Source organism: Phoca vitulina, unplaced genomic scaffold (assembly GCF_004348235.1).
Source record: "Phoca vitulina isolate PV1807 unplaced genomic scaffold, GSC_HSeal_1.0 scaffold41, whole genome shotgun sequence".
Lineage (NCBI taxonomy): Eukaryota > Metazoa > Chordata > Mammalia > Carnivora > Phocidae > Phoca > Phoca vitulina.
In genome coordinates this window covers 10932512-10960018 of record NW_022589744.1, presented here as the reverse complement: position 1 = coordinate 10960018, position 27507 = coordinate 10932512, and the positions used below count along the sequence as shown (strand labels likewise).

The following is a 27507-nucleotide window of genomic DNA, read 5'->3' as shown; positions in this document are numbered from 1 at the left end:
TAAATAAAATCTTAAAAAAAAAAAAGAAAAGAAAATACAGCGGCTAGGGGATAAAAATGTTACAGCGGACTCCAGAGGGTGCGGGGACAGGAGAACGCGAGGAAGGTGTCTGAAGTCAGGCGGTCAGAGAAGGCCCTGGGGGGGGGGGGGGCCCCATGGGGGTCGCCGCAGAGGCAGCCGGCGTCCCCTCCAGCCCCGGCCGGTTCTCGCTCCGGTGGCTTCCCCGCCTGCGCGCGTCCGTCCCGCTCCCCCTGCGGCGTTTCTGGTCTCTCCCGCCTGGAGGATGTCCCCGGGTCGGGCCGGGTGGCCGCCGCGCGCCGCAGGAGGAGCTCGGCTGCCCAGCAGGCACCGTGACACCGAGGGCGGCTGTCCCCGGCTGGCGCGTGACTCCGCCCCGGCCCGCCCCTGCTCGCGTCGTGCGCCTCGCGGGCCGCCGCAGACCGTCCCCGAGTCCTCCTGGGTCGCCCTGGGGGCCGCTGGGCGCGCGGAGCTCATGGAGCCGGCTCGGGACGCCCCTCGGGGGAACGGCGGGGGCGAGGCGCTGCTGGGCGAGCTAGAGGCGCTGGTCCGGGACGTGGAGAGGGCGAGCTCGTGGTGGGAGCGCCGCGGCGTGGACTGCGCCATCCTCGGGCTCAGCCTCCTCGCCTTGCCGGCCGGTGAGGAGCACGGGACAGGGTGACAGGGGGCCGGGCTGCCGCTCGGAGCGGGGTGCGGGGTGGGGTGGTGGAGAGGCTGGGGACTGGGGCGTGGGGGAGATGGTGCTTGCCGAGGACCCCAGGAATGAGGGGTTCACCCCAAATCCGAAAGTCTGGTTGCAGTGTCCTGCCCTATGTCCCCAGAGGATGGGGCACTGGAGGAGGGAGAAGTTCTGACGACCTGAAGGGCCGTGGGGGTGGGGGGGAGTTGAGAGGGATGAGAGGGACTGGGGGAGGGGAGGATGTTCCATGGGGGACACCAGGACACCTTTCCTGGTCGGGATCTGCCTCACTCTGCCTGTGGCAGCCCCCAGGCCCCTGGCCCAATTTAGCCTGGGCTCTAGGGGTAGGGGCCAGGGTGTTTGGGCCCAGGTGTCCAAGAGCTGGAGGAAAACCCTGCCCCCCCCATCCCCCCATCCCCACTCTCCTTCCTCCATACAGGGTTCTTATGCCTGCGCTCTGAGAACGTCCTGGTCCTTGGGCTGGGCATCACCATCCTGGGTGTGTCCCACTACACACTCACTGTCAAGGGCAGCCACCTGGCCACTCACGGGGCGCTCACGGAGTCCAAAGGCTGGAGCAAGTTCTGGGAGCTTTTCTTTGTGGAGGTGAGCCTAGTTGGGGTAGAGGTGACTGCTGGTACTGTGTGGGCAAATCTCATTGTTCATTTCTTTTTTTTGCAATGCCATCATTGTCTGGGGTGTGCAGGTGCGCAGCTGTGTGTGCCTATGTGGACAGGCCACTGCAGCTGCTGATATGTGTATCCAAGCGTGCAGCACACACTACAGTTATGTGTGTGCACCTGTGTGTGTGTGTGTGTGTGCACGGCCCCCGGCCCTTGAGAGGGTGCTCACACTGGTGGGTAGAGAGCTGCATGAGGAATGGATGCGTGTCCACCTACGGCAGTGGACCTGGCCTGGGAACCCCTGGTTCTCCGGGGGGCACGTCCTTGCCTCTCTGTGGCACTGGACCGAGTGGTGATAGAGCTCCTCCTCCTACAGGACACCTGTCCTGGTTACAACCTTTGGGGCCTCCTGGTTTCACGGTCAGGGAGTAAAATGTGAACCCCGGACAGAAAGGGAGGGGAAGCAGGGGCCTGACAGTGTCCCAACTCTGGAACGTGCACCCCTCTGATGCCTCGTGATGGCTGAGCCAGCCTGAGGAGCCCCCTTCTCTCCTGATCTTTGCTTCCCCTGAACTTCTACTCCCTCCTCTTTCTGCCTCACCCTTTTCCCCTATGGGCAAAGCCAGAGGCTTCCGACTAGGTTGTCCTCTGTGGACTGCTGTCAGGCCTTTCCGGTTCCTCTGTGCAACTTGCCTCCTCCCCGCCCCCTCCCAGGTAGACCCTCACCTGGTCGCCCAGGTCCCTTATGAACAAATATGAAAGCTGGCACCGGAAGAGTCCTTTTCTGCCCACGGCTTACCATGACCAATTAACTCAATTATTAACTTGATATAACTTTAGAAAAAATACATTTTATTTATTTATTTGTCAGAGGGATAGAGAAAGAGCGAGCACAAGCAGAGGGAGTGGCAGAGGGAGAGGGACAAACAGACCCCTCCCGCCCCCTAAGGAGCAGGGAGCCCGATGCGGGGCTCGATCCCAAGACCCTGGGATCATGACCTGAGATGGAGGCGGACGCTTCACCTACTGAGCCACCCAGGCTTCCCAAACTTTATATAACTTTATTAAGGTCTCTATAACTACGGGCATGCGCAGACCCACAGATGACATTTCATACGGTTACGCATTTCCTTCCTGGGGCTCTCCATTCCCCCTTTCTCCGCTTCCTCTCCTCTCCCACCTGCACACATTTCTAAAGTGCTAACAAGAGGAACCTTCAGGTTCCCGATCCTCACGGTCCATTTCAAGTCACTTCCCTTCCCCGGGAAGCCCGGGGTGCTGGTGCTAGCTAGACTCTGAGGCCTGGGGCCGAGGTCAGATGCCCCGTAGCTTGTCATCACGGGAGGGGAGAAGCTGGGGACACAACGGGTAGGATGAGCTCTGTGTGGACTTTTCAAAGCTGTCCCGAGTGCCAGGAGCCCCGGGGGGCAGCTGAGGGTAAATTGGTGTGGAGTTTGGACTAAGTTGCGACAGGGGATTTGACTGTAGAGAGGTGACTGTGTTCCCAGACTTCCCTGCGCAGCTGAATGACCTGGAGGTCCAGGCTTATTGGAGGAGAGCGCCCCAGCCCCTCTCTTCCCCAGGCTCCCCAGGTGGATCTGATACCCACCAAAGTTTGAGAACCCCCTGGCTTCAACTCCGGGGAACGAGGGAGCTATGGTGGATGCCAAGCGAAGGCAGGGAGCTGGGGACACGTCCCCTGAGGAGCTTCCCAGGTGCCCCAGCTGAAGAGCTGGTACAGAATCAGTGCGTGACCTGCTGTGAGGGACCCAGGCAGCTTGGTGGCTGCAAGCTGTCTTGTCCCCATGAGCCCCAGGGCTGTGGCCTCATCTTTGCCTCTTTGTAAGTTCAGCTCTTGGCACAGGGCTGTCAGTATATGTTGACGATGACTTTGCAAGTGACGTGGGGACAAGGTCCAGGGAGAAGCCAGCTACTGGAGGGTCACCGACTAGAGGCCCGTGAGTCCCTTGTGGTGGGGGAGGCTTGGTTCTGCAGGGCGTGCTTTTCTGCCCCACACAGTGTGGTTCTGGCTATGCCCCTGGGGAGGGTCTGGTTTCCAGTGTGGGGCAGGGGATGGCTCAGTCTCCCCCTCCCTGTGGCATTAGTGGGGCAAGTGGAATCCTCGGGGAGGGTGCCAGTCTTGGCAGCCAGGCAGGGGCTGGCGTTGGGGCACGGCTGTGGAAGCCACAGGCCCAGCCCACCGGCCTCCTGACCTGGGGCAAGTTACTCAATTCAGTGTTGGCTTCCTCGTCTAATAAACAGGGGTCATAACATCACTGGCCTGGTGGAGCCAGTGCGAGGCTTAAATGGGACCATGGAGATCTGGATTTAGGGCCTGGGCCTGACTCTTGGATGCTCACCAAGTGTTGGCGTTGCTTTTTTTTTTTTCCTGGAGGGAACATGAGGTCAGCTGCAAGGAGAGGGTTAGCAGTTTTGTTCCTGTCCGTTAGTGCTGTTTGTGTTTAAGAGAAAGCTTCCTGCATTATGCAAAGCTGGACAGATCGAGTGTGTGAGTGTGTGTGTGAGTGAGTGAGTGTGTGAGTGTATGAATGTGTTGAGGGCACCGTTTGCTGCGGCGCTGGCCCACCCCCTGTTCACGTGGCACAGAGGGCAAGTTCTCGCTGCCCGGGAACCTCCTGGACCCCTGATTCCCCACTTCTGCCGTGTCCTGTTGTCTTCTCTCTTTGATCCTCCTCTCGTTGGCTACCTGTGCTCTACCCAAACCTTGACCCCCAGGAGCCACCATCACTACAGAATGATCTAGTTCTCTAGTCTGGAGCCCCAGGTGCCTGCAAGGGCCATCGGTGTCCCTGGGCACCCAGCTTTGGCCAGGTTTGTCTCAGGGTCTGCTGGCTCGAGCTGGGGGTGGGACAAGGGCCTGGCCTCTCTGACCGCCTGGATCTGGGGGAGGGGCAGGCAGGATGGACAGGGCAGTGACACTCCAGTTGTCCTTGTTTCTTTGAGGCATCCCCAGTCATATACACCTGCCCACACTAGAGTGAACTTCCCTCCGACGACCCACTTCTGGTCCGCATGAGAAAGTTCCATTCCTCCTGCTAGTGAGCTTCTGAGCCTCTCCCCCATCCACTGATGGCCCTGGCCTTCCCTGTAGGAGGACCTGCCCCTCTCTGTCCTAGGTTGTGTGACAGCACCGCAGGAAGGCATGGGCAGTGCCATCCTTGGTTTAAATCCTGCAGCTTGGGAAGGATTGACTCCCCAGATCAGAGGGTTTAAGGACCTCCCTGTATTTCACTCATAATCAAGATGCTTCCTAAGAGGGAGGGAACAGGTCCAGCCAGTCACTAAGCTCTTAGTGTGTCTCAACTTCAAACCCTCCTTCTAAAGTTGGCTTTGTGCTTGCAGGGGTGGGGTCACAGCTGGTCCAAGGGGAGCATGGGGAACCCCGGCTCTGCCCTGGGAGAGGGGACGTCACACAGAGGAATGCCATCACCTTCGTTGGAGTCCCGTGTAGTGGTGGAAACAGAGCTCAGAAGCCCTAGCCGGTCCTGATTCTCGAATGTTCTCGAGTTCAGTGTGGCCATTATCTTCTGGATGTCTCTCTAACCTTTGTCCTCTGTCTGCACCCGAACCCTGAGGGGCATTAGTCTGAGTATGCCCGACTATGATTTTTAATTTTTTTAATTTAAAAAATTTATTTAGAGGGCAAAACTAGATCTGTAGTACAAAATATACTTTTGTGGAAAAAACCACAAACTTTAGTTTCTAAATAATTATAGATTCACAGGACTTTGCAAAAATAGGACAGAGAGGTTGAGTGTACCCTTCATCCAGCTTCCCCCATTAGTTACATTTATATTCTTTTTTTTTTTTCAGATTTTATTTACTTATTTAGAGAGAGAGAGTGAGCAAGTGGGGGGAGGAGCAGAGGGAGAGGGACAAGCAGATTCTGCGCTGAGCATGGAGCCTGACACGGGGCTTGATTCCATGACCCCGAGATCATGACCTCAGCCTAAATCAAGAGTTGGATGCTTAAACGACTGAGCCACCCAGGTGCCCCTTTTTATATAACATTTATATTTATTATTTTTTTAAAGATTTTTATTTATTCATTTGACAGAGAGAGAGACAGCGAGAGAGGGAACATAGGCAGGGAGAGTGAGAGAGGGAGAAGCAGGCTTCCCGCTGAGCAAGGAGCCCAATGCGGGGCTCGATCCCAGGACCCTGAGATCATGACCTGAGCCTAAGGCAGACGCTTAACAACTGAGCCACCCAGGCACCCCTATAACATTTAAATTTATATAAGTGACATTCGTATAAGTGTCCTTCAATAGCCAAACCAGGAAATTGAAATTGGTACTGTGTGTGTGTGTGTGTATGTGTGTGTGTTTGTGTGTGTATCTCTGCCATTTTATCATGTGTAGATTTGCAAAAGGGACTTGCAAGCAGCCGCCCACTCCCCCCCCCCCCCACTGCCCAGCTTTGGTGTGGCTTCCTCAAGGATAAGTCTGAGGACTCTGGGAGGGGGCTCTCATGGCAATTCCGACTCTTGTGGGTCTGTAGAGCCCAGCTGCTGGTGGCAGGGACCACGGGGGGCTTGCATATGCCCCCTCAGAGGCAGAGGACCCCGGAGCCAGCCAGGCAGTCATGTGTGGATGGCAGCCTGAATGTGAGGACTGCAGTCTTGAGGGAGGGGCTCGGGGAGAAGAGGGCCGGGCAGTGGCTGCCCCCCCCTAGGTGAGGATACCAGTTTGAGGGGGAGCTTCGGGGGCTGGGACAGCATCGGTCCAGGCTGAGTGGCGATGGCCGAGCAGTGCTCCCCACATCACCAAGCTTCTCCTCCCTGCCAAGCCCTCCGCTGGGTGCTGGGGACACAACGGTGACCCAGACCCGCTTCTAGTTCCCCAAGGGCTCAGAGTCAGGTGGGGAAACAGCTACACACGAATGACATGGAAATAATAAAAATCCTGATTATATCAGCGGACACTTACTGGACGCCTCCTGTGTATCTTATATGAATGATTGCAGTTAGTAGGCACGCCTCCCTGTGAGGTGGAGGCTGTTATTACCTTCACTTCGTAGATGAGGAAACACTGGTGTGGCAGGTTAAGTCGCTTGGCCAGCGCTGCTCGGCTGGTACGTGGTGCAGCCCGGGATGGGGGCAGGTGGAACGTGACATTGACCAGGTGGTGTGCAGCCTGTGAGCACGGACAGAACATGGCAGGGACACGAGGCGATATCTCCAGACATCTTTGGCTGTTGTGACCTGTGTGTGTGTGTGTGTGTGTGTGTGTGTGTGTTACTGGCCTCTAGTGGGTAGAGGCCAGGGGTGCATTTGGGATATACTTCGACAAGAAAAGAATTGGTTGTTTATCTGAAATTTGAATTTATCTGGGCGTCCTATACTTTATCTGACAAACCTATGGCTGAGGCCCGTGGAGCCCCAGAGGCCCCCACCACCCTGAAGCCAGCATGAAGGGACTGCTCAGCTCCTGGGAATCAGTGAGAGAGGGTCCAGAGGGAGCCCGGGGCCTGTCCTCCCTGAGGGCAGCTGGTCCGGGACAGCCAGACGTCTTTCTTTCCCATCTGGTCTGCACTTGCTGCCCCCGTCCCTGTGCCCCCCTCTGGAGTGATGCCACCACGTGCTAGGCCGGCCGTCCCCCCCCCCCCCCCCCGGAGCTGGAAACCTGGTCATAGCCCTTGATCCCTCCTGCTCCTCCCACCCCTCCCCTTCTCAGATCCTGTCCCCCATGCCTGCCCGTCCCATTCCCTTTCCAACAGCCTGCAGCCCATCACCTGTCTCGTCCTGCTCCTCCCCTTCCAATCCAGTAGAATGACCTATTGAAAACCCAACTTTGCACCATAATTTTATTATGATACGTTTTAATCCTGCAAAGTATTGTTTGTTTAAAAAAATAAAATAAAATATTCAAGGGCACGTAAGAGATCAAGGGCCTCCCTTCCGTCCCAGGAGGAAAATGGGAAGCTGGGGGTGAGGTCGGAGGAAGACCCATCACTGCGGGCTTCTCGAATTCCGAATTATGTAAACGTATTACCTATTCAAAAAATAGGTTTTTTCGAACTACCACCTTAGCTATTAATTACCTTTGGCCCCCGGCAGAGGTCTGAGGATGCTTCAGTGCACAGACAGCTAAGTGAAGGAATAAGTGACTGATGAGAGACTTGGGGTCCCTGATGCTTAGCGGAGGGAAGGTGTCAAGAGGACTTACAATGGCACCTGCCCCATGCACACTCTGGCCACTCGCATCGCCTGAGTGCTGCTAAGAGATTGGGGCCCTTAAGTCTCTGTGAGGGGCACAGAGCACGGTGACATCAAGAAGTAACACCAGCCTTGAGGCACCTGGGCTGGCCCAGCTGGTGGGGCGTGGGCCTCTTGATCTCAGGTTGCGCAGAGAGATTACTTAAAAAAAAAAAAAAAAAAAAGGAAGAAAAAGCAACACCAGCCGTGGGGCTTCTGGAACTCTCCTCGGGTCTGCGTGTGGAATCCTCTTGGGCGAGACCTCTGCCTAATCCTTGAGAGCAGGACAGTCTGTTTTCCAGCTCCCTGTGCAGCATTTGGCCACTGCCCCTGCCCTCCAGCCAGTGGGTGTCCGTGGGCGGGAGCCACGCTGCAGTCTGCGTGTGGTCTTCTCTCCCAGCCCAAATCCACCCCCTCCTTTCCTCTATGGAAGGAACATCCAGATGGGAGTGAGAATTCCAGTGTTATGGAAATAGCCCCAGATCTGTTCTTATTCGTATAAAAAGGCCAACCACACACAGACTCCGGAAGTGTGCGCTGAATCACGTGGAGCTCAGTCCCCCTCCCCCCATCCTGGGGTCCGGCCACGTGGCTGAGTGGCTGACCGGGGACCCCTGGGGGCTCAGTCCTGCTCAGGTGCCAGGCCGTTGGTGGCATCACGGCTCCGAGCGTGGTGAACTGCCAGTTTGTCTGTGTGCAGAGGTGGACCTCGTGCCGGAAGGAAGGGCAACTTTGTCCCCATGCAGCCTGCAGGTGCCACTGGCCCTTGGAGCAGAAGTGCACAGAGGAGCGAATCAGAACAGTTGCTTCTCAGGGCTCCTGGGTGGCTCAGTATGTTAAGCGTCTGCCTTGGGCTCAGGTCACGATCTCCGGGTCCTGGGATCTGGGATCGAGCCCCGCGGTGGTCTCCCTGCTCAGCGGGGACTCTGCTTCTCCTTCTGCCTCTCCCCCCAACTCGTGCTCTCTCTCTGTCTCTCAAATAAGTAAATAAAATCTTTAAAAAAATATATGGTTTCTTTAAAAAAAAATAAAAAAAGAAAAACGGTTGTTTCTTCCAATTACATGGGATAGAACCTTGAGGCTCAAGACACACTTGCAGGCCTTGGACAGAGGCAGGGTGGCCTCTGAGGACGTCCCGCCAGAGCCCAGCTGCAGCCCCCGAGCCCGCTGCGGATAAGCCTGCCTGTAATTCGAACCAGCCACGGGGCCGCAATGGGTGCGTGCCCTGGAGACCAGCGGGCCTGGAAGAGATGTCACTTCAGCTGACACTGCCCACCCTGTGCAGCCTCCCCCAGGATCTGTCCCTCTGTGAGGTTACAAAAACAGTGAGCAGAATTCATCCCCAGGCAGGTTACCTCACCCGAGAGCAAAGCGCTTGGTCCTGCTTCCGTGGACCCCACAGCAGGGCTGCAGGCTGGGCATTTGCCTTCCCAGCATCTGCCTCCGAGGGGCCCGGGCAGTGCTGCCTTGGCAGATTGGTCTCTTGTAAAACTGCGGTGGTCACGTCACCGGCTGTGCCCCTTGGAGTCCTTCAGCTGGAGCTTCCAGCTCCATTTTCACACCATTTCAGCCTCTGCAGACGGAGCGTGAAGACAATGTCATTCCTGATTTGTCTTCTCCTGGCTTTGCCTCTGCTGCCTGGACCCAGAGCCCGGGTTCCTGCTCCCCTGCAGCTAGTGGCTCGTCTCAGGGGTCTTATGGCTTACCCTGGGGGCCTTCTGGGTTCCAATCCTCCCTCTGCCACCTTCCTAGCTGAGTGACCTGGCGTGGTCACGTGGCCTCTCCCTGTCTCAGTTTCTGCTTCTGTCAACTGTGGATCATAATGCCACTGACCCGCTAGGCTTGGAGGACAAACAGATCACACTTGCAAAGCACAGGACATGGAGCGCGAGGCTCACCGTGATCGGAACTGGGAAACTCTTCATGTTCTTTCGGAAACAGGCGGGCAGCCTCTTCGATAAAATTTGCAAAATCTTCTGGCCTGGATAAAATTTTGGAGGAGGCTGACATCTGCATTTTAATTTGCATATATCTGCATAAGACACACCTTAGTGCCTCTTTTGCATTCAGAATGACTGTCCTTCTTGGAGTCCCAGAGCCGCTGTCCCGCTGCTTGTGGGCAGTTTGGAAGAATCCCATGAGGGCGAGGGTGCGTGCCACAGCAGTCACCCCTGGAGAGAAGCTCCCGCTCAGCCCCCACCGGGGCGCCTCACCCTAGGTGCCACCCGCCTGGACAGACCACTCCCGCACCCCTGCCCTCGCTGCTGGGGGCGTCAGGATGCAGAGCAGCGCTGTGAAGATACAGATGTTTCCAAGAGAAACAGGCACGACATAATTGCGGTTGGAGCCTTACCTGCATCGCGCCCAATCCTCCGACAGCCCCTTTAGGCTTGCAGGCTTGCCTGGGTGGTCAGTGGCAGGGTGGCAATTGGGGCTGGCTTCCCACCTCCAAACACTTAGCATCGCCACACCGAGTGGATGCTGTCACTCTGCGGTCACGGAGACCCGAGCGCTGATGGTCTAGTTAGCTCGGGGGTGTAGGGCAGGAAGGCCCTGGAAACTCAGCATCCCGGGGGGGAGGTGTGTTCTTGAGGCTCGCAAAGGTCCTGCTTTGCTTGATCGTGCCTGCCGTGGACCCTGGTGCCCTCTCTGCCCCCCTCCTCTAGGTATGCTTGGCCTTCAGCGCAGAGTACGCCAAGTATGGACACGTCAAGATACACCATGGTTATACCAACGTGCTGGGCCTGGGGGACTCGAGCACGTGGAGGCTGCCTTGCCTCAACCGCTTTGTGTACATGTTCCTTTCTCCTCTCTTGATCCCCGTCATAACTCCACTGGTGGCAGTCGGTGAGTATGCCAGGGCCGTGCCCTGCAAGAGCAGGTTCCCCACTTCCCTTCCCCTCCTGACTTCCTGGAGGCTGCTTGTGGAGGAAGCTGGGAGCCCCGAGTTAAGACCAGAAACCTTCTGAGACAGCCAGGCAGGGTGGAAGGAGCCTTGGACCCAGGGCCAAGTCTGGCTCTGCCACTTACTGGCTGATGACCACAGGCAGGTAACGGACCCACTCTGACTCAGGTTCTTACCTGGTCCTCAAGGGTGGTGTGAAGGCATCGCGAGGTCCTAGATGTAAAAATACTTCGCAGATGCCTCGTGCTATATTGCATGTTAGGGATCGTAATATTATGGGAACAATATCATTTGGTGGAAGGAGGGGCTGGAGGGCAGCGCAGCCTGGGTCCCAGCCCTGGATGGCACTTACCACTTCCTAGCAGAGTGGCCTTGGTCAAGTTCCTTAGTGCTCTGCTTCCTTATCCATGAAATGGGCGAACGTCCTTTTCGGGGCTGTGAGGATGAACGGATTGCCCTAATTAGCACACTAGTTAGCACCCGTGGACCAGCAGGGAGCGGTTTGTGTGGGATCTGAACCTTGCCTTCCCTCCCAGCCCCACACTCGATTTCTTGCTCCCTCTGGCAGAGCGGCTGAGGAAGGTGGAGCTCAGGTTGGCTGTGCGCACGCTGGGCCTGATTTCCCTGGGCCTCTATGCTCACTACTGGCTACTTTTGAACGTGTCTGGCTTCAGGAGCCCCGGCTCGGCCCTGCTCTGCATGTTCATCACCAGATCCCTGCTGGCCCACCCTTACCTTCATGTCAACATCTTCCAGGTGAGGCCTCCCCACAGGCTAGACCCCTAATGTTCTAGGGAAAGAGAGAGAGGCATTCCCCCCACCTCCCACCCCAACTTCTCTGTGGGTTATCACAGAGAGTTTGGGTTTCAGGTAAAGAATGTGCTTCTCTTCAACACTGGCTGCCATTCACATGTGGATGGTGGATGGAAGATTTAAGAAACTTTTATGCCTAGGGCACTTGATTAGGTCCTGTGGAGACACAAGTGGTTAGGACCCCATCCCCCGCCCTCGGGGCACTTACTGGGATAGGCCCAAGTGACGTGAGCTGTGGGCCATCACTGAGGCCCCAGCGCAGGCCACGAGACAGGAGGAGCCAGAGATGGGAGGTCTCCAGGGGAGGCCAGGGGCTCAGCACTCAGATCCATAGGGATGGGTCCCTGTTCCCTGGACATGAAGACAAGACGGATGAAGGTGAGAGCGTCCTTCACGCCTGCATCCCAGCACCGGCCACGCTCATCTCAGAGTGCGAAGCTGTGCGTGCTGCCCGGGCCGCCCGGCTGCCTGCCTGTCCTGCTAGAGCGGACACTCCCGTTCACTTCCAAATCCGTTGGAGGAGGCACTTATCCATACTTGTTGAATGAAAAATTACACAAACTTGACCTTGAACCCTGAGCAGGATTTTGATTAGTGAAAAGAGAGCAGAGAAGGGTCTCTCCAGGATGAGACAAAGGCATCGTGGCATGAGAGTGGTGGGCATGTCAGGATCATGGGGTCCAAGGGGTATCCAAGCCAAGCCCCCCATTGTACAGATGGAGAGAGAGGCCCAGAGATGGGTGAGATTGAGCTCAGAGCACAGACAGGAGAATCCCAGCCTCCTCTCGCCTCTCCAGGTCCCGCCAGAGGTCCCCAAGTGGTAGGTGAGGATGTCCAGGGCAGGGCGGGGAGGCACAGGGCTGCCCGGCCTAGGCCTAGGCTGTGACCCACGTGTCTGTCACAGCACATTGGGCTGCCCATGTTCTCCCGGGACAAGAAGCCCCGGCGGATTCACATGATGAGCCTGGGTGTGCTGAACCTGCCTCGGCTGCCGGTGCTGGACTGGGCGTTTGGCCACTCCCTCATCAGCTGCCACGTGGAACACCACTTGTTCCCCTGGCTCTCTGACAACATGTGCCTGAAGGTAGGTGGCAGTCGGGCCGGCAGGGTTGGGACGAAGGGACTATCTGAGGGCAGAGAGAAGTGAACCCCGGGTCCCCCCGCTGGCCCGGTCAGAGGTACGCTGGAAGGCCAGCCCTGTGTCCAGGCAGCAGTGTGCATTTCCGATCAGAGACAGGTGGGTTCCTTACTAGCACTGCGACTCTGGACAAGTTAACTGAATGTCTGGGAGCCTCAGCTTCCTCATCTGGACGATGAGAGTAAGCGGTGCTTGTTGGCACGCTTTAAGGATGAAATGAGATGGATCTGACATGCTAGGCATGCAGTACGTGCTTGGCAAATGGGGAGCTACAGTTTTTATCCCCTATGCCAAGGGGAACTGTCATACAGTTGGGCACCCTGGGGGGGGAGGATGTGGGGGAGAAGCCCCCCCACCCCTTTCCCTTGCCTTCCGGGAGGGGAGAGGCAGGAATTCTCCCTGCCCCTCCGCTCCTCTAGAGCATCATGGAACAAGGCAACAGGAGCTGGGGCTGGGAGGAGGAAGGGCCGCCCATGGGGAGGGGGCTGTCCCCAGTCCTGGCTCAGCTGACCCTCCTCCTGTCCATCTTCTGGCAGGTGAAGCCCGTGGTGTCCCGGTTCCTCCAGGAGAAGCAGCTGCGGTACAACGAGGACTCTTACCTGGCTCGCTTCAGGCTGTTTCTCAGTCACTATGAGGAGTTAATGGTGCAGACCCCTCCCATCACCGAACTGGTGGGATTGCAGTGAGGGGGGGGCCGCACAGTCACCCTGCACCCCCTCCCTGACCCAACCCTAGCTCTCTTGCTTCTGCTGGCCTGCCCTCACTCCAGGAGGGCCTGGGCCCTCCCCTAGTGCGGTGGCTGGGTTGCTGGTGGTGGAGTGGGGAGGCACTGGGGGCAGTGAGGTGGAGCGCTCCGGCTGGGATTTCTGGGGATAACCTGTCTTGCTTGCTTTTCTGAGTTTTGAGGGGTATCTGGGGGAAAGAACTAATAGTGGCTGGGCATTCTGGTCAGTGTGGACCTCAGCCAACCTTATCTCAGGGCTAAACAGCTGGATTCCTCCTGTGCTGTGTCTGAGCCTTGGTAGGGTTAAGGGAAGGTGATGGGGGGAAAGGAGGGGTCCTGGGCAGGGGAAGGCAGGGAGAGAGAAGGGCCAATCCCTCATTTAGGGCCTCCCAAGTGCCAGGAGAGCCTATGCGTGGCTGGCCACTGCTTCTTCCTGTGTCCTTTGAGGCTCTGTCTGCTAAGGAGCCCTCTGCCCAGGGACCACAGGGAGAGGTTACTTTTGGCAGACTTTCCTGGTATCTCAGCCAGAGAAGCTTCTGCAAGACACAGGCTCGGCAGCTCCCAAGACCTGCAACATCAGTGAAATCAAAGTGTATGTATTTTGTGGGGAGAGCCCTCCGGGGGAAATAAGGGCATAAATAAGAGTGTGAATAGCTTTGAGCTTGACCTTGGCTAGTTCTAGAAAAAGTCCGCTTTGTTCCATGATGTTTAGAAGGGGTGGACCCGGAAGAACTATCAATTGCAAAGAGAAAAATTACTGGGAGGGTAGCCGAGGCTGGAGGGGGTGATGGGCTCAGTGTCTGGAGGACAGACAGTCTTAGAGGGGAGAGGAAGGAAGGCAGGGTGGAGATACAAGGGTTTGGAGTCAAGAGCAGGGCTTGGCTGTGAACGGGTGCCTGCAGCCTGGGAGGGAGGCAAGGATACAGGGAGTCACTGATGCCAGCCAGAGGAGAGAGGCAGTGTGCTGGAGACACCATGAGAATCAGCCCAGAGTGGGCAGCCTGGAGCGAGGGCTGGGGGCCACCCTAACTAGTGGCTGGATGACAGGGCCCAAGGAAGGGCCCAGCTAGAGACTGAGGGAGGGACAGAGAAGGAGGCCAAGCCTATGACAGGAGCCCAGAGCAGTTAGTCCAAAGCAGGGTTTCTTACGTCAGAGTACTGACATCATGGCCAGATCGTTCTTTGTCACTGGGCCCTGTCCTGGGCATCCCAGGATGTTTAGCAGCATCCCTAGCTTCTACCCACGGGGATGCCAGGAACCCAAGCTGTGACAATCAAAAATGTCTCCAGACATTGCCAACTACCTGTCTCCTAGGGGGCAAAATCATCTCTGGTTGAGAACCTGCGAGTCATGTTCTGAGCACACAACTGCCTTGTTTTTCAGTGAAGCCTTTGGACAGGGTGGAGGGCGTGCTGGCTCTGCTCGTGGGGAGGCTGAATGCAGCAAATGGGATGGGCAGAGGGGTTAGAGAGCAGGCCGCGCTGTCCTCTACGCCTGGTCCCGGTGGAGAACCCGTCTCTGGGGTGGCTCTGCTGCCCCTCCAGATCCATTTCCAACCCCCCTCTTCTTCTCCAACCTGCCTTCCTCTACAAAAGACCACAGCTTCTGCCCGGCACCCTTTCCTACAGCGAGGGCTCTCACTACTTCTGAAACTGCCCCTTCCTTCTGCTCCTTTGGGGCCCCGGGTGGTGATGGCTTCCAGTCTTTGCTAGCCAGGGGTGCTTCCCCATTCCCTTGATCCTGCCCACACCTCTGTACAAAGTTCCCTCATTAAACTCTTTTCAGCAGCCCTTCTGAGCGTGCCATCTGTTTCTTGCTGGGAGGTGGACTGATAGAGCCGAGTTTTGGATCCAAGCAGCCCTCTTGGAACAAGAAAGGGTTGGCAGCCTCCCCAGCCTACTGCTTTGCTATACGTTATTACTGCTCTTTTGAAATGCATTAACAGCTCAGAAATGGCCCTCAGGTCTGGGAATGTGATGAATCAAACTGCTAATTCTCCACATGAAAAAATGTAATGTCAGAAAAGGTCCCATTGCGTAGTCCTGGCTAACGATCAAAACCATCCTAATCCATACCAATGACTCATTATTGTTGATCTGGGCCTGAGTGGGGAATGGGCAGCCCCCGTACCAGACCTGGCTGTACCACAGGAGCCCGGGAGCAAGGCACTTGACTTCTTTGAGGCTCGATTTTCTGTTACTCTAAGGATGTGGGCTGGGAATGCATGGGGCTTGAGAGGGAAGGAGGGAGGTGATAGAGAGAATGAAGCCCTCCCTGGACTCTACAGAGACCTAAGGCCTAATTTACAGAGGTATATGGGAGGTGGTAATATTGATGATGGTGATGATGATAGCTAACATTTTCAGAACTTATAGCAAACATTTTTTTTTTTTTTTAAGAGGGAGTGGGGAGGGAAGGGCAGAGGGAAAAGGAGAGAGAGAATCCCAAGCAGGCTCCACACCCAGCCGGAGCCCCACGCAGGGCTTGATCCCATGACCCTGAGATCATGCCCTGAGCTGAAATCAAGAGTTGGACGCCTAACTGACTGAGCCACCCAGGCATCCCCACATAGTATTTTGGGCTTTGTGGACCATACGGCCTCAGTCACAACTACTGAAACACAACTACTCAAAGCACATTGAGCCACAGAAAATATGGAAAGAAATGAGCATGACTGTGTGCCAGTAAAACTTTCTTTGAACTTTAAGTAATTTTCACATGCCACAAAATATTATTCTTCACAATTTTTTAACCTTTTAAGAATGGAAAAACCATTAGCTTGCCCTAGTATGAAATCAGATGGTGGGCAGGATTTGGCCTGCAAGCCATAGTTTGCCTCCTCCTGGTCTAGTGGGACCGGCACAAAATACAATGACTTTGTAAAAACCGGAATAGTATTTACTTCTCAGTAGGAGAGAGGGGAAGTGCCAAGGAGAGGCACATGTCCCATTTCTTGAACCAGTTGCTGGTTTATATGGTTACATCTTGTGGTAATTCATCAAACAGTACATGTTTGTGATTTGTGCACTTTTCTGTTTGTTAGACTTCAATAAAAAGACAATTAAAAAATGATAAGGCAGGGACACCGGCTCAGCCGGTTAAGCGTCTGCCTTCGGCTCAGATCATGATCCCAGCATCCTGGGATCGAGTCCCGCATGGGGCTCCCCGCACAGCAGGGCAGTCTGTGGTCTTCAATTCTGATCTCTTAAAATATTTTGCATTAAAATATTTTTTACCTTAATTACTGAGGTTTTTGGCGCCCCCTGAAATTCTGCACCCGAAGCCCGGGTCTTAGCAGCCTCACCCTTAGTACCAGTCCAGTTGGGACAGGAATGGGAGGTATGGCTCAGTCCTTAGTACCAAGGGCAAGCCGCTCCTCCCCTGTTTCTTCACCTACGTGAAGGGGAGCGGGGTGAGGTGGGACTTGATCTCTCAGGTTTAAAATGCTGCCTGGCCGGAACTGGACAGCATGTGGCTGGGGTCACACTTGCACAAAGCCCACGTGCGGCCAAGGCCCCACAGGAGCCCTTTTTTCCCAGACTTCCGGACTCCGTGGTTATCACGCTAAGGGAAGGGAGGCTTCTTTGGAACTCGACTCGTGATTGGTTGGGAAGAAACCGGCCCCGGGCCAGGCGTGTACGCTATCAAAAGGGGCCCATGCGTCATCAGAGAGCGACGAGCGTCTCCGAGGGGGAGAGCCTTAGTAAAGTAAGCTCCTTCCTAATTGGCTCCCTCCATCAGGCGGGATTGAAACAGCGATGGAGATTCGCTCTCGTTCAACGCTAGCCTCCAGATGATTGGATTGGGGAGAAAATTATTAAGTCACTAAGGCTCGGAAGTCCTGGGGGCGGGCCCTCAGCGATAGGGGGTGGATCGGCGGGCGGGCTTCTCTTTTGGGGGCGGGCTTCTTTCCGGGATGGAGGCGTGGCCTCCACGCTGTGCGGTCCCAGAGCGCGGGAGGCGGGACTTGGGGGCGGGGCGGGGGCAGGGCGGGGGCGGGGCCGGAGCCCGCGCGGAGCACGGATGCCCCGGCACTGAGCGCGGGGCGTCTCCGGGATCCTGTCCTCTGGCTGGTTGCTCTTCCAAGCCATGGCCCCGCGTTGCTGGCGCTGGTGGCACTGGTCGGCGTGGCGTCGGACCCGGCCGCCTCCCGCCGGGAGCACCCCGAGTAGGAGCAGGGCACCTACCTGTAGGGCTGAATGGCAGCGCGGGGAGGCCTGCGAGCGTCAAGTGTGGGGGTCAGAGCGGAGCTGGGGCAGGGCTGGAGAGGGGCGAGAGGGGGCCAGGGGCGAAACCGGAGGGGTCCACCCCTACGGACGAGATTGGCGTGGTGTACGGGGGCAGGTGGGGGCCTGTGCGGTCACATGTGTGTCAACAAAGTGAGAAGGGGAGACCGTGAGGTGCACAGGTGTGAGACTGGGTGAATGGGGGTTATATGAAGGTCTGGGAGCCCAGAGCGAAGTCTGAGGTAGAACAGGGGTCTATAGGAAAGACAGGGGTCTACAGGGACAATATAGCGTTCTGTGGAGAGAGAGTGGGTAGAAGAGCTACAGTCGGGCATTGTGGGAGATCCACGGGGGCAAGATTGGGATGATTTGGAGTCCGTAGGAAGGATGTGGTAGTCTAGCTGGGTGGGTAGGGAACCCTGTAAGAAAATGAAGTACTGTGCAGGGCAGCTTCGGGGTGATGGGGATTGTTGAGTGGGCATAGTAAATTCATGGGTGAGGGGCGCCTGGGTGGCTCAGTTGGTTAAGCGACTGCCTTCGGCTCAGGTCATGATCCTGGAGTCCCGGGATCGAGTCCCGCATCGGGCTCCCTGCTTGGCAGGGAGTCTGCTTCTCCCTCTGACCCTCCCCCCTCTCATGCTCTGTCTCTCATTCTCTCTCTCTCTCAAATAAATATATAAAATCTTTAAAAAAAAAAAAATTCATGGGTGAGATGCTGGGCTCTGGATGAAGACACAGCCTTTGGGGGTTCAGACGAAGTAAGGGATCCTGCAAACGCCAAAGCTTTGAGGAAAGAGGAGGAGGGTGCAAGTAGGGGTGAAGCTTGGGAAGCTCCAGCTTCTGCCTGATGTTGACGTTGGTTTGGGAAGTGTTGATCTGACCTTCCATCCCTTTTCTCCCCCCACCCCGCCCCCCTACCAGGCTTCCGGCAGCAGTTCTCTACACAGGAGCAGCCCCCTCAGATCTGTGTGGTGGGCAGTGGCCCAGCCGGCTTCTATACCGCCCAACACCTGCTAAAGGTGAGCCACATTTTCCTGGTTCCCTCGCCTATGATTCACCTGCTGCTCCAATCCTGGGGGAAAGCCCCACCCCCTTTGAGTTTTAAAAGCACTCCTGGATCCCTGATGGGAAAGGGGCTCCCAGCACATCTAGACTGGACACTCCCTATATGCTTTGTCACCTACATCTGGGGCTCCCCACTCTAGGTCCTCAGCTATGGGAGAAGTGGTCAGTGGCAGATGGCCTGCTCTGCCACGTTGGCCAAGCCCTTCACGGAGTTTATGCAGACCTGCAGATGACTTTATCCTGCCCCTCATCTTCCCTTCCTCTCTCTCTCTCTCTCTCCTCTGTCCTCAACATCCTAGTCTTGAGGCTACCCCCTCTTCTCAGGGTTTTCTGTCCCTGCAGCCACCTTGTCATGCTCCAGCCCTCCCCATGCTATGTTGTTCTTTCAGCCTGCCCTCCACCCCCCATTCCTCCCACCCCAAGGCCGGAGCCTCAAGGCTTACAGTGTTGGCCTTGTTGGGCAGGGCCCCAAGGCTGCTGGTTACCCTTGAGACTTGGGCAGATCTGGGTGGGAGGGAGGGGGGAGGGAGAACCGCAGGTGGGACGGGGAGAGGGAGACCTAGGCTGACTAAGACATGACACAGTGGCCTTGCTTTGGAGGGACTTGGAGTGTCTGTGGAGAGACAGGAGAAAGAATGAATATATTAATTGTACACACATATATGCAGAAACTGAAAAGGTGGGGTAATCAATCGTCCTAGTTTGCCTAGGACATGGAGCTTTCAATGTTAAAGCCGGGAGGGTCTCGGAGAGACCAGCATGAGTTGGACACCCTGCTGAAAAGTGACCTAAACACGCCTTCCAAGCAACACAGGTGAAAAAGCTAATTACTGAGATGTGACCAGCATGAGCTGAGTTAGGCGCAGTCAGTCAGAAAGGGTTTCCTGGAGAAGGTGCCTTTGAGCTTCCTTGAAGGAGGTGGGCTTTGGAGAGGACGTGCCACGTGTGGGAGGTCATGCATGGACAAACTGCCTTGTGGTAGAATAGCCCCGGGCCGTTGGATGGAGACCAGGGATCCCACGGGGTCTGGGGAGATCCTGGAGGGCTTTGTATAAGGTGCACTTGCTACCTGAGCCTGAAATTCGGGGAGCGGGGAGAGTGGGCCTCCCAGGCAGGCTTCTCAGTGCCCCCAGTGGGAGCAGTGGCCCTGGCCTGCACTCAGCCGGCGCACACTTGCACATGCTTTCCTCGTGAGAGGCGCTGGGGGATGGGCTCAGGAGCCAGTTACAAGCCAGTCCTTGCCCACCGGGAGTTCCAACCTACTGGCTGTGCTCCCGAGACAGGAACGTACGCCACACATGTGGGACAGTGGCACTTAGCTGAGCGGGCGCTGTACGGCATCTCATCTCCCCATGCCAACCTTTGAAGCAGGTGTCATGACTCTTACTTCGCAGGTAAGGACACCGAGGCTGCGCGACATTGCCCAGGGTCCCCACCTGGACAGGGAAGATGCTAGGACCTGAGTGCAGGTCTGTCACCATACACAGCCTTTACAATACCATCGACTATGTGCCCTGTTGCTGTACCTTTCATCCCTGTGATTTATCCATTCCATAACTGGAAACCTGTACCTCCCACTCTCCTTCCCCCATTTTGCCCCCTGCCCCCGCACCCACCAGTCTCTTCTCTGTCTTTATGGGTCAGAGCTGCTCTTGAGTACCATGCTAGGCCAGCCATTCAGCAGTGATTTATTGGACACTGACATGTTCCAGGCGCATAGGCTCGACCCTAGGAACATGGGTACGAGCAGGACAAGCATAGCCCCTCTGCTCAAGGACATGACAGCCCAGTGGGGGGTGGAGTTGTGGAGTCGAGGGGAAGAGGGTTTATCCAGGCTCTGAGGCTCTGATAGTGGAAGCACAGAAACCAGGGGCGGGGGGCGTGGTGTACAGAGCTGCGCCCAGCGCGGCCTGGAGGAGGAGATGTCCGCATTGCTGTCTGAAGGACAGAAGCTGCCAGGGGGACGAGGGGCGGCTGACAGGCAAGAGAGTCCCAGGCACAGAGAGCCGCATGGACAAAGGCCCGGAAGGAGGAGAGGATGCCCCCCTGGGGACAAGTGAGTTGGGGAAGAACGGCTTGTGGGTAAGGGTGGAGAGCTGATGGAGGAGGCAGGTGGGCCCAGAGCCGGGGTGCCTCGGAAGCCACTGCCTTGGAGGCAAGCATGGTCTCGTGGTGCTATCCACTGCCCTCCCCTCCTTCCATCAGAGTCCTCAGGTAGTTAGTCACATGCTCAGACCTAATCAAACTGTTGACTCCAAGGCTGGAACCTAGGAATCAACGATTTTTAACAAACGCCCCAGGGGATGCTGCCCACTGCTCTGGGTATAGTTGGCTTCACTGAAAGGGTTTAGGCAAGCACCCCGTTTTTGACATGGAGCTCTCTCTGCCTGTAGGGCAGACAGTGGGGCAGGGAGGCAGGGCCGGTGGCCGGGAGAGCAACGAAGAGCTGCTGAGGGGGCGATGGGGGAGGGCGAGGGGAAGATAGGTGACTGGGCAGGGTTGAGGGGAGTCAGGGACAAACCCCAGGTTCTGGCTCAGGCTGTGGGTGGATGGGTTGGGAGGGAATACAGGAGCAGAAGGAAAGAGTTTTGGGGGCAGAGGGAGTTGACTTGCATCTAGGTGGGTTTGAGGAGTCTGCAGTGTTGTCCAGGGCTGTTAGGTTTGGAGGGGGCAGCCGGGCAGGGGAGAGAGTAGAACATGGGCATGTCTACAGGAATCCGAGGTCACAGGGAGTGGATGCAGCTTCCCCAAGGGAACGTGTGTTGGGGGGTGGGAGGGGTCCCACATTAGAAGAACCTCAGAGAGTGTTTTCATTAGAGGGGGGCAGGAGGAAAGAAGCCTGAGAAAGAACAGCCGGAGGGAGAGGAGGGAGCTGAGTTAGGGAAGAGCGGGTCCCTGAAGACAAGGTCGGCCGGGAGAGAGATCCAGTAAACAGGCCAGCACGCCTAGCATTGCAGAGGTGGCCTTGGACAGGACAGTGTGACCAGGAGGAGCGGATCCATAGCAGGAAAGGATGGAAGATAAAGGCGAAAAGCCGGGCTGTGTGGGTCACAGACTGCCAAGCCGAGCAGTTTGAACTTTGCCCCTTGGCTGTGGGCAGCTGGGGAAGGTTCAGGGGCGAGGCGGTGACGAAATAGGAAAGGACAGCTTTTTGACTGAGCACCCGCAGTGGGTCGGGTGCTGGGCTAAGTGCTTCAGGCCTTGCTCTTTAACGAGAAGCTCAGAAACATCCCCCGGGTTGGTCCCTGCGGCGTCATGTGTGGCTGCGGCGTCATGGGGCGTAAAGGAGGTGGTTTGGGCATTACCTGTGGCTGGGATGGGTGGGGAGAGCAGGAGACACGGATGGGCAGACGGGGCGTGGGGGGCCTGGACTTGGGTGCAGGCAGTGGAGGGGAGGGCAGGAGGGGGTTTAGACAAAGGTGAGGAGGTGAGTGTGAGCCTTTGTAGGGGTGAGGGCAACTGGAGGGCAGGAGCTCATTTGGCCTGAGTCCCACAGAGTTGAGAGTATCACAGCAAGAGCCTAGGATGGGGGTGCAAGGCAGGGCGGTGTCATCCCCCGAAGCCCCAACTGCTTGACTCCAAATCTGCGTCTCTCACTGTCCTGACCTTCTGGATGCTTCCCAACAACCCGGAGAGGGGGCTCTTATCTGTCCCAGTTTGCAGAGGAAGAGTCTGAGACCCCGCAGATCTTGGGACCGGCCAGGGCCATGTGGCTGATCGGTGGCAGCCCAGACCCGACCTCTCTGCCCAACCGCAACCCTTTGCCTTCCCTGTGGCCCCTCTAGGTGCTCCAGAGGGCAGGCGAGGTGGGACCACCTATATAACTGAGCTCATTTTTTCTAAAACAGAGCGAGCCACTTCCGTCTCCCTCTGACCCCCAGAAGCCCCGGCTGTGCTCCCCACCCCATGTCCTGGTGGTCCCTTTTCCAACAGGATGACTTGGGAGACTAGAGCTAAGGCGAGTATGCATTTCAAAGGGTAGTTGTCAGCTCCTCAGACTGGCTGGGCATTTCTAGATCTATCGAAGGGGTTCTAGGGCAGGGCTGTGTGTCAGGCCTGGCCCAAGAAGATGAAGAAGCTCCCCTCGTATGACTCCAGTGGTGGGCGAGCTGCCTCCTTCCTTAGTGGGTCAGAGTCCTTGCCGTCTCGAGGGGCTGGCAGTCCCGAGGTCTGGCCTCCGCTGCCTGGGCTACTCTGCTGCCCCAGTCCTGCTGTCTGGCTCTCCAGGCAGATGGGGAGTCGGGGGCCTCTCTTTCTCCTTGTGTCCTCAGCGCACTGAGCTGGGCTCTCCCGCCCTGTCGGGGAAGGGAGGACCCATAGGGCCCAGCCTCTCCCTTGGCCCCACCAGCTGCTCTTTCTCCCCAGCACCACCCCCGGGCCCACGTGGACATCTACGAGAAGCAGCTGGTGCCCTTTGGCCTGGTGCGCTTTGGTGTGGCGCCCGACCACCCCGAGGTGAAGGTGGGTCTCTCTGGGTCGGAGGAGGAGTTTGGGGACTTTGGTCAAGGTCAGGAGGGAAAGGAGGTTCCCTGGCTGCATGGAATGACCCCAGGCCCTCTGTGTGGATGCCGCACAGGTTCCCTCCTGGGGACATTGTGAGGCGAGGGTGGCACAGGCATGATCCCTGGAGTGCCCCACCCCTAACCCCTTCCCCTCTGGGGCCTGGCAGAATGTCATCAACACCTTTACCCAGACGGCTCGCTCGGACCGATGTGCCTTCCGTGGCAACGTGGCGGTCGGCAGGGACGTGGCTGTGTCGGAGCTGCGGGCGGCCTACCATGCCGTGGTGCTGGTGAGTGCGGACGGGTGGAGGGCAGGGCAACAGCCCGAGGTAGGGTGGAAGGCAGTAGGGGAGAAGCCCAACCCACTGGGCAGGGCCTGGGGTGGCAACTGGGGAGGAGGAGCCAGAAGGAGGCCTGCCAGGGTCTGCCGGGCCCTTAGCTGGTCCAAGCACTCTGGGTCTTTCCTCAGAGCTATGGGGCAGAGGACCATCAGACCCTGGAAATTCCTGGTGAGGAGCTTCCCGGTGTTTTCTCGGCCCGGGCCTTTGTGGGCTGGTACAACGGACTTCCTGAGAATCGGGAGGTGAGTTTGGGGAGCACCGCTGCTACTTCTTCCTCCCCACTCCTCAGCCAGGGCCAGGGGCTGCTCTTGGATGCCACAGCTGGGGGACTGGGGAGCCACTGTCCCAAACTGGGAGGCTCCTAGGGAGATGAGATGTGAGACATCGGCTGCCTGAGGGGGAAGGTCAACCAGGGAAGGCCTCTGGGAGAAGGTGGGGCTGGGTAGGAGAGGAGGGGCATCAGCTGAGGCTCAGGTGGGGTGGGCTTTCCAGGTGTGGGGAAGCCTGGGGGCTCGGCTGGTGCCTGGGCATGAGCTGAGATTAGCCTGACTGGGGCCAAGGCCAGGGGAGCCCTACCCAGACCTCTGCTTGCCAGCTGGCGCCAGACCTGAGCTGCGACACAGCTGCGATCCTGGGGCAAGGGAATGTGGCTCTGGATGTGGCCCGGATCCTGCTGACCCCGCCTGAGCACCTGGAGGTGAGTGGGCAGGTCAGGGGGGGGAGGGGGGGAGCTGGGGTCACACCGGGGAGAGGACGCCACTGCCTGCAGGGTCCAGGCCTCACCCTCCACGCTGAGCTCAGTGCCTCTGTTTCCCTCTGGTGCCAGGCAGAGGCCTCCTGGAAGGCAGCCCTTGAGCTTTGCTTCATACCGTTTCTCGCTTCACTTTCTGCACTCCAGCTACATGGATGGCCCTTTAAAAACAACAACAACTATTCAGTGTGTGCATATCACTCCCCCTGCCAGTTAACCTGTGTTTATCTTAGTTCTTGGCTCAATTGTCCCTTCCTCCAGGAAGCCCTCCAGTACCACCTTAATAGGTCCATTTCCCTTCTTCTCATAGACTTGTCTACTTCTCTTTCAAAGCATGTTGTCACCACTACAACTTTATACTTGTTGATGAATATTTGACAAGTATCACTGTCTCCACCAGATCAGAAGCTCTGTGAGGGCCGGCACCATGTCTCTCTTGCTTACCGTTGACACCCCACCCCACCCCGCCCCACCCCCATGCCCCTTGCCTAGTGCCTGGCACTTGCTACACACTCAGGAAACACTTGCTGAATGAAAGAGCAGGAGCCTGGTTTGCTACTGGGTGGAGCCATTTGCAGAATTGGAGGCAGTGCTCCATCTGGCCACCAGGAGGCGCAGTGGTGCAATTCCCGGCTGCAGACCTCCCCGCTGAGGGTAGGAAAACCGCCGCCGAAGGCAAAGTCCCCTTGCTGGTCAGCATCCGATGACTTCAAGCCCTCCTTTTGTGCCAGAAAACGGACATCACAGAGGCTGCCCTGGGGGTACTGAGGCAGAGTCGGGTGAAGACGGTGTGGATAGTGGGCCGCCGCGGACCCCTGCAAGTAGCCTTCACCATTAAGGTGCTGGGGCCAGAGGGGGGTCAGGGTCCCACATAGATGGTCTGCCCTTGGGAGGTGTGGCAGGACTGAGTCCCCGAGAATGGCTGCTGCCTGGGGTGGAAGAGGGGGGAGGCAGGCAGGGCCCGGGGGCCTGGTGCCTTCTGTGGTAGGTGGTGGTGGTGTCTCCCATCTGGGCTGGGCTCTGGGGTGGGTGCAGGAGCGGAGAGTGCTCTGGCCCTGAACTCCTCCCCTACCTCCCACCCCCAAGGAGCTTCGGGAGATGATTCAGTTACCAGGAACCCGGCCCATTTTGGATCCTGCGGATTTCTTGGGCCTTCAGGACAGAATCAAGGGTGAGGGGCCCTGACCTGGCCCCCTAGCTCACTAGGGAGGGGATGGTCTAGGTCAGAGAGGGCTTGGGGGAGGGCTTTGGGAGAGAGGGCTGTAATCCAGGGACAGGCCTGCCTGAAATGTTCTCATCGCTGACAGAGGTCCCCCGGCAGAGGAAGCGGCTGACAGAACTTCTCCTTCGAACAGCCACGGAGAACCCAGGGGTGGAGGGGGCTGCCCGCACCTGGGGCCTCCGCTTCTTCCGAAGCCCCCAGCGGGTGCTGCCCTCACCAGACGGGCGACGGGTAGCTGGCGTTCGCCTGGCAGTCACCAGACTGGAGGTGAGTCTCGTGTTACCCAGAGACACCCCTTTCTCAAGTCTCCCCGCCCCAGCCTGGTGTTGCCCACACTCTCCTCAACAGGGTGTTGGTGAGGCCGCCCGCGCAGCGCCCACTGGAGACACGGAAGACCTCCCTTGTGGGCTGGTACTGAGCAGTGTGGGGTATAAGAGCCGTCCCATCGACCCCAGTGTGCCCTTTGACCCCAAACTTGGGGTCATCCCCAATATGGAAGGCCGGGTTATAGATGTGCCAGGTGAGAGGACGCAGGGAGGCTAGGCACCAAACTATCGTGGGGGATGGAGAGGCTGCTCTCTCCCATTCATTCATTCGGCCAGTGACATGCACTAAGAAACTGCCCTGTCCCTGGAGCCCATCCTGGGGCCCAGCCACCCTCCTCCTGGCTCAAGCTGGGAGGGAAGTTCCCAGGCTAGCCGACATGCCCGCGTATGCCTGCTTACCTCGTCATGCACTTGACCGAGGCCTGCTCCGGGCTAGGCCCCCGTGCTCGGGGCTGGGATTAGAGATCACACGACAGCCCCTGTCCTAAGGGACCCGCCAGTCTGATTAAATACCCACATGCCTGCCTACTCATTCATCCCGTTCATGTTTAGAAGGGCCTGCTGAGACTGGAGGCGGGGCAAAGCCCATCTCCTACCCTCAGGGAGCTCCTGGCCGAGGGCGAGACTGAGGCGGGAGGGGTGGCGTGGTAAAAACAGGTTGAGAGGAGGCCAGCGCGCTGGGCCAGGAGCCACAGTGGGCCCAAGTGGCAGGGCTGCTGGGAGGACTTGAGGTGTGTGGATGTGTGTGCCTGTGTGCATGTGCACGTGTGTGTGTGTACTGGGGGCTCAGGCTTGCCAGAAGCATCCAGCCACCTCCCCTTCCCTGAGCCTGTGTTGTCCCTTGCCAGGCCTCTACTGCAGCGGCTGGGTGAAGCGGGGGCCCACAGGGGTCATTGCCACTACCATGACCGACAGCTTCCTCACTGGCCAGATGCTGCTGCAGGACCTGAAGGCCGGGCTGCTGCCATCTGGTCCCAGGCCTGGCTATGCGGCCATCGAGGCCCTGCTCAGCAGCCGAGGTCTGGGCCCCGTGTGAGCTCTTGGGAGGCGTGGTGGGCAGCCCTGGGCCTTTCCGCTGTTTGGGAGGGGGTGCTCTGGGCTGGGGGTGGAAGAGGAGGAGTGGGAAGCAGTGACTCATCTTCCTGTGCTTCAGGGGTCCGGCCTGTCTCTTTCTCGGACTGGGAGAAGCTGGATGCCGAGGAGGTGTCCCGGGGCAAGGGTGCCGGGAAGCCCAGGGAGAAGTTGCTGGATCCTCAGGAGATGCTGCGGCTGCTGGGGCGCTGAGCCTAGATCCCAGCCTGGCTGGCGGGGAGAGAAGGCATGCTGTGCGTGGGACAGGGGCCTGGGTCAGTCAGTGGGACTCTGCACCACAGCTGTGTCGCCTGCCCGCCCCGGCACCCGGTCTTGGCTGCCTCTTTTCCAGGGGCCTCTGAGCACTTCCTCCTGGCAGAAGGTTGCCCTTGCCAGAGATAACCTTAGATCGGGATGGGTGGAGGTGCAGGCTTTCCTCCCTCCCACCTCTTTCCTGTCAGACTGTGGAGGGTCACCAGGTCAGGAATGTACTGGAAATAAAAGAGCTGTAATGGAGGGCCAGTGGTTGATATGTGACTTCTTTTGGGGCCTGGGGTCACCTTCCAGCCACAGCTCCCCTCGTGTCACCAGGTGGCGCTGCAGAGCCAGCTCCCTGCTCAGGGGCCTCTTGGGGGCTTGAGGGGGTTTGGCAGCCAGGCCCGGAACCCACTGTCCCTCTCTCTCTCGGCTTGGCTCTGCTGCTGCGACCTGCCTGGCTGCCTTCTGCTCACGCTGCAGACATCCTGGGACCCCAGCCTGCCTGCTCTGCTGGCCCTTCGGCCCAGTTCCCTTTCTGGTTAGCCCTCAGTAGAACCAAAACGAGAAGAGAAAAGCAGGAGTGAGGAGTCTGGGCAGCAGCTCGCCCAAGGCCCAGCCTGTGGCCGA

At 57.7% G+C, this 27507-nt stretch overlaps 2 protein-coding genes across 4 annotated transcripts; both read left to right on the top strand.

The window, feature by feature from the left end:
* Positions 1-266: 266 nt before the first annotated feature.
* On the top strand, positions 267-14902 carry FADS6 (fatty acid desaturase 6). 2 transcript variants are annotated; one of them, XM_032429771.1, is made up of 6 exons: positions 270-656; positions 1137-1303; positions 10204-10384; positions 11011-11198; positions 12160-12339; positions 12930-14902. In XM_032429771.1, exons 1-6 carry the CDS (start codon positions 284-286, stop codon positions 13077-13079), a joined length of 1239 nt encoding a protein of 412 aa, XP_032285662.1. In that variant the 5' UTR covers positions 270-283; the 3' UTR covers positions 13080-14902. The 2 variants fall into 2 exon arrangements, with proteins under 2 accessions (XP_032285663.1, XP_032285662.1); XM_032429772.1 differs by lacking the exon at positions 12160-12339 and having other exon boundaries at positions 267-656.
* Positions 14903-17114: 2212 nt separating this feature from the next.
* Positions 17115-27137, top strand: FDXR (ferredoxin reductase). Of its 2 annotated transcripts, none has more exons than XM_032429519.1 (12): positions 17115-17286; positions 18266-18363; positions 22775-22870; positions 23079-23201; positions 23381-23494; positions 23848-23949; positions 24735-24842; positions 25090-25174; positions 25311-25492; positions 25574-25745; positions 26483-26570; positions 26705-27137. In XM_032429519.1, the coding sequence occupies exons 1-12, from the start codon at positions 17208-17210 to the stop codon at positions 26982-26984; spliced, it is 1527 nt and encodes a 508-aa protein (XP_032285410.1). In that variant the 5' UTR covers positions 17115-17207; the 3' UTR covers positions 26985-27137. The 2 variants fall into 2 exon arrangements, with proteins under 2 accessions (XP_032285410.1, XP_032285411.1); XM_032429520.1 differs by having other exon boundaries at positions 26400-26570.
* The last annotated feature ends 370 nt before the right edge of the window (positions 27138-27507 follow it).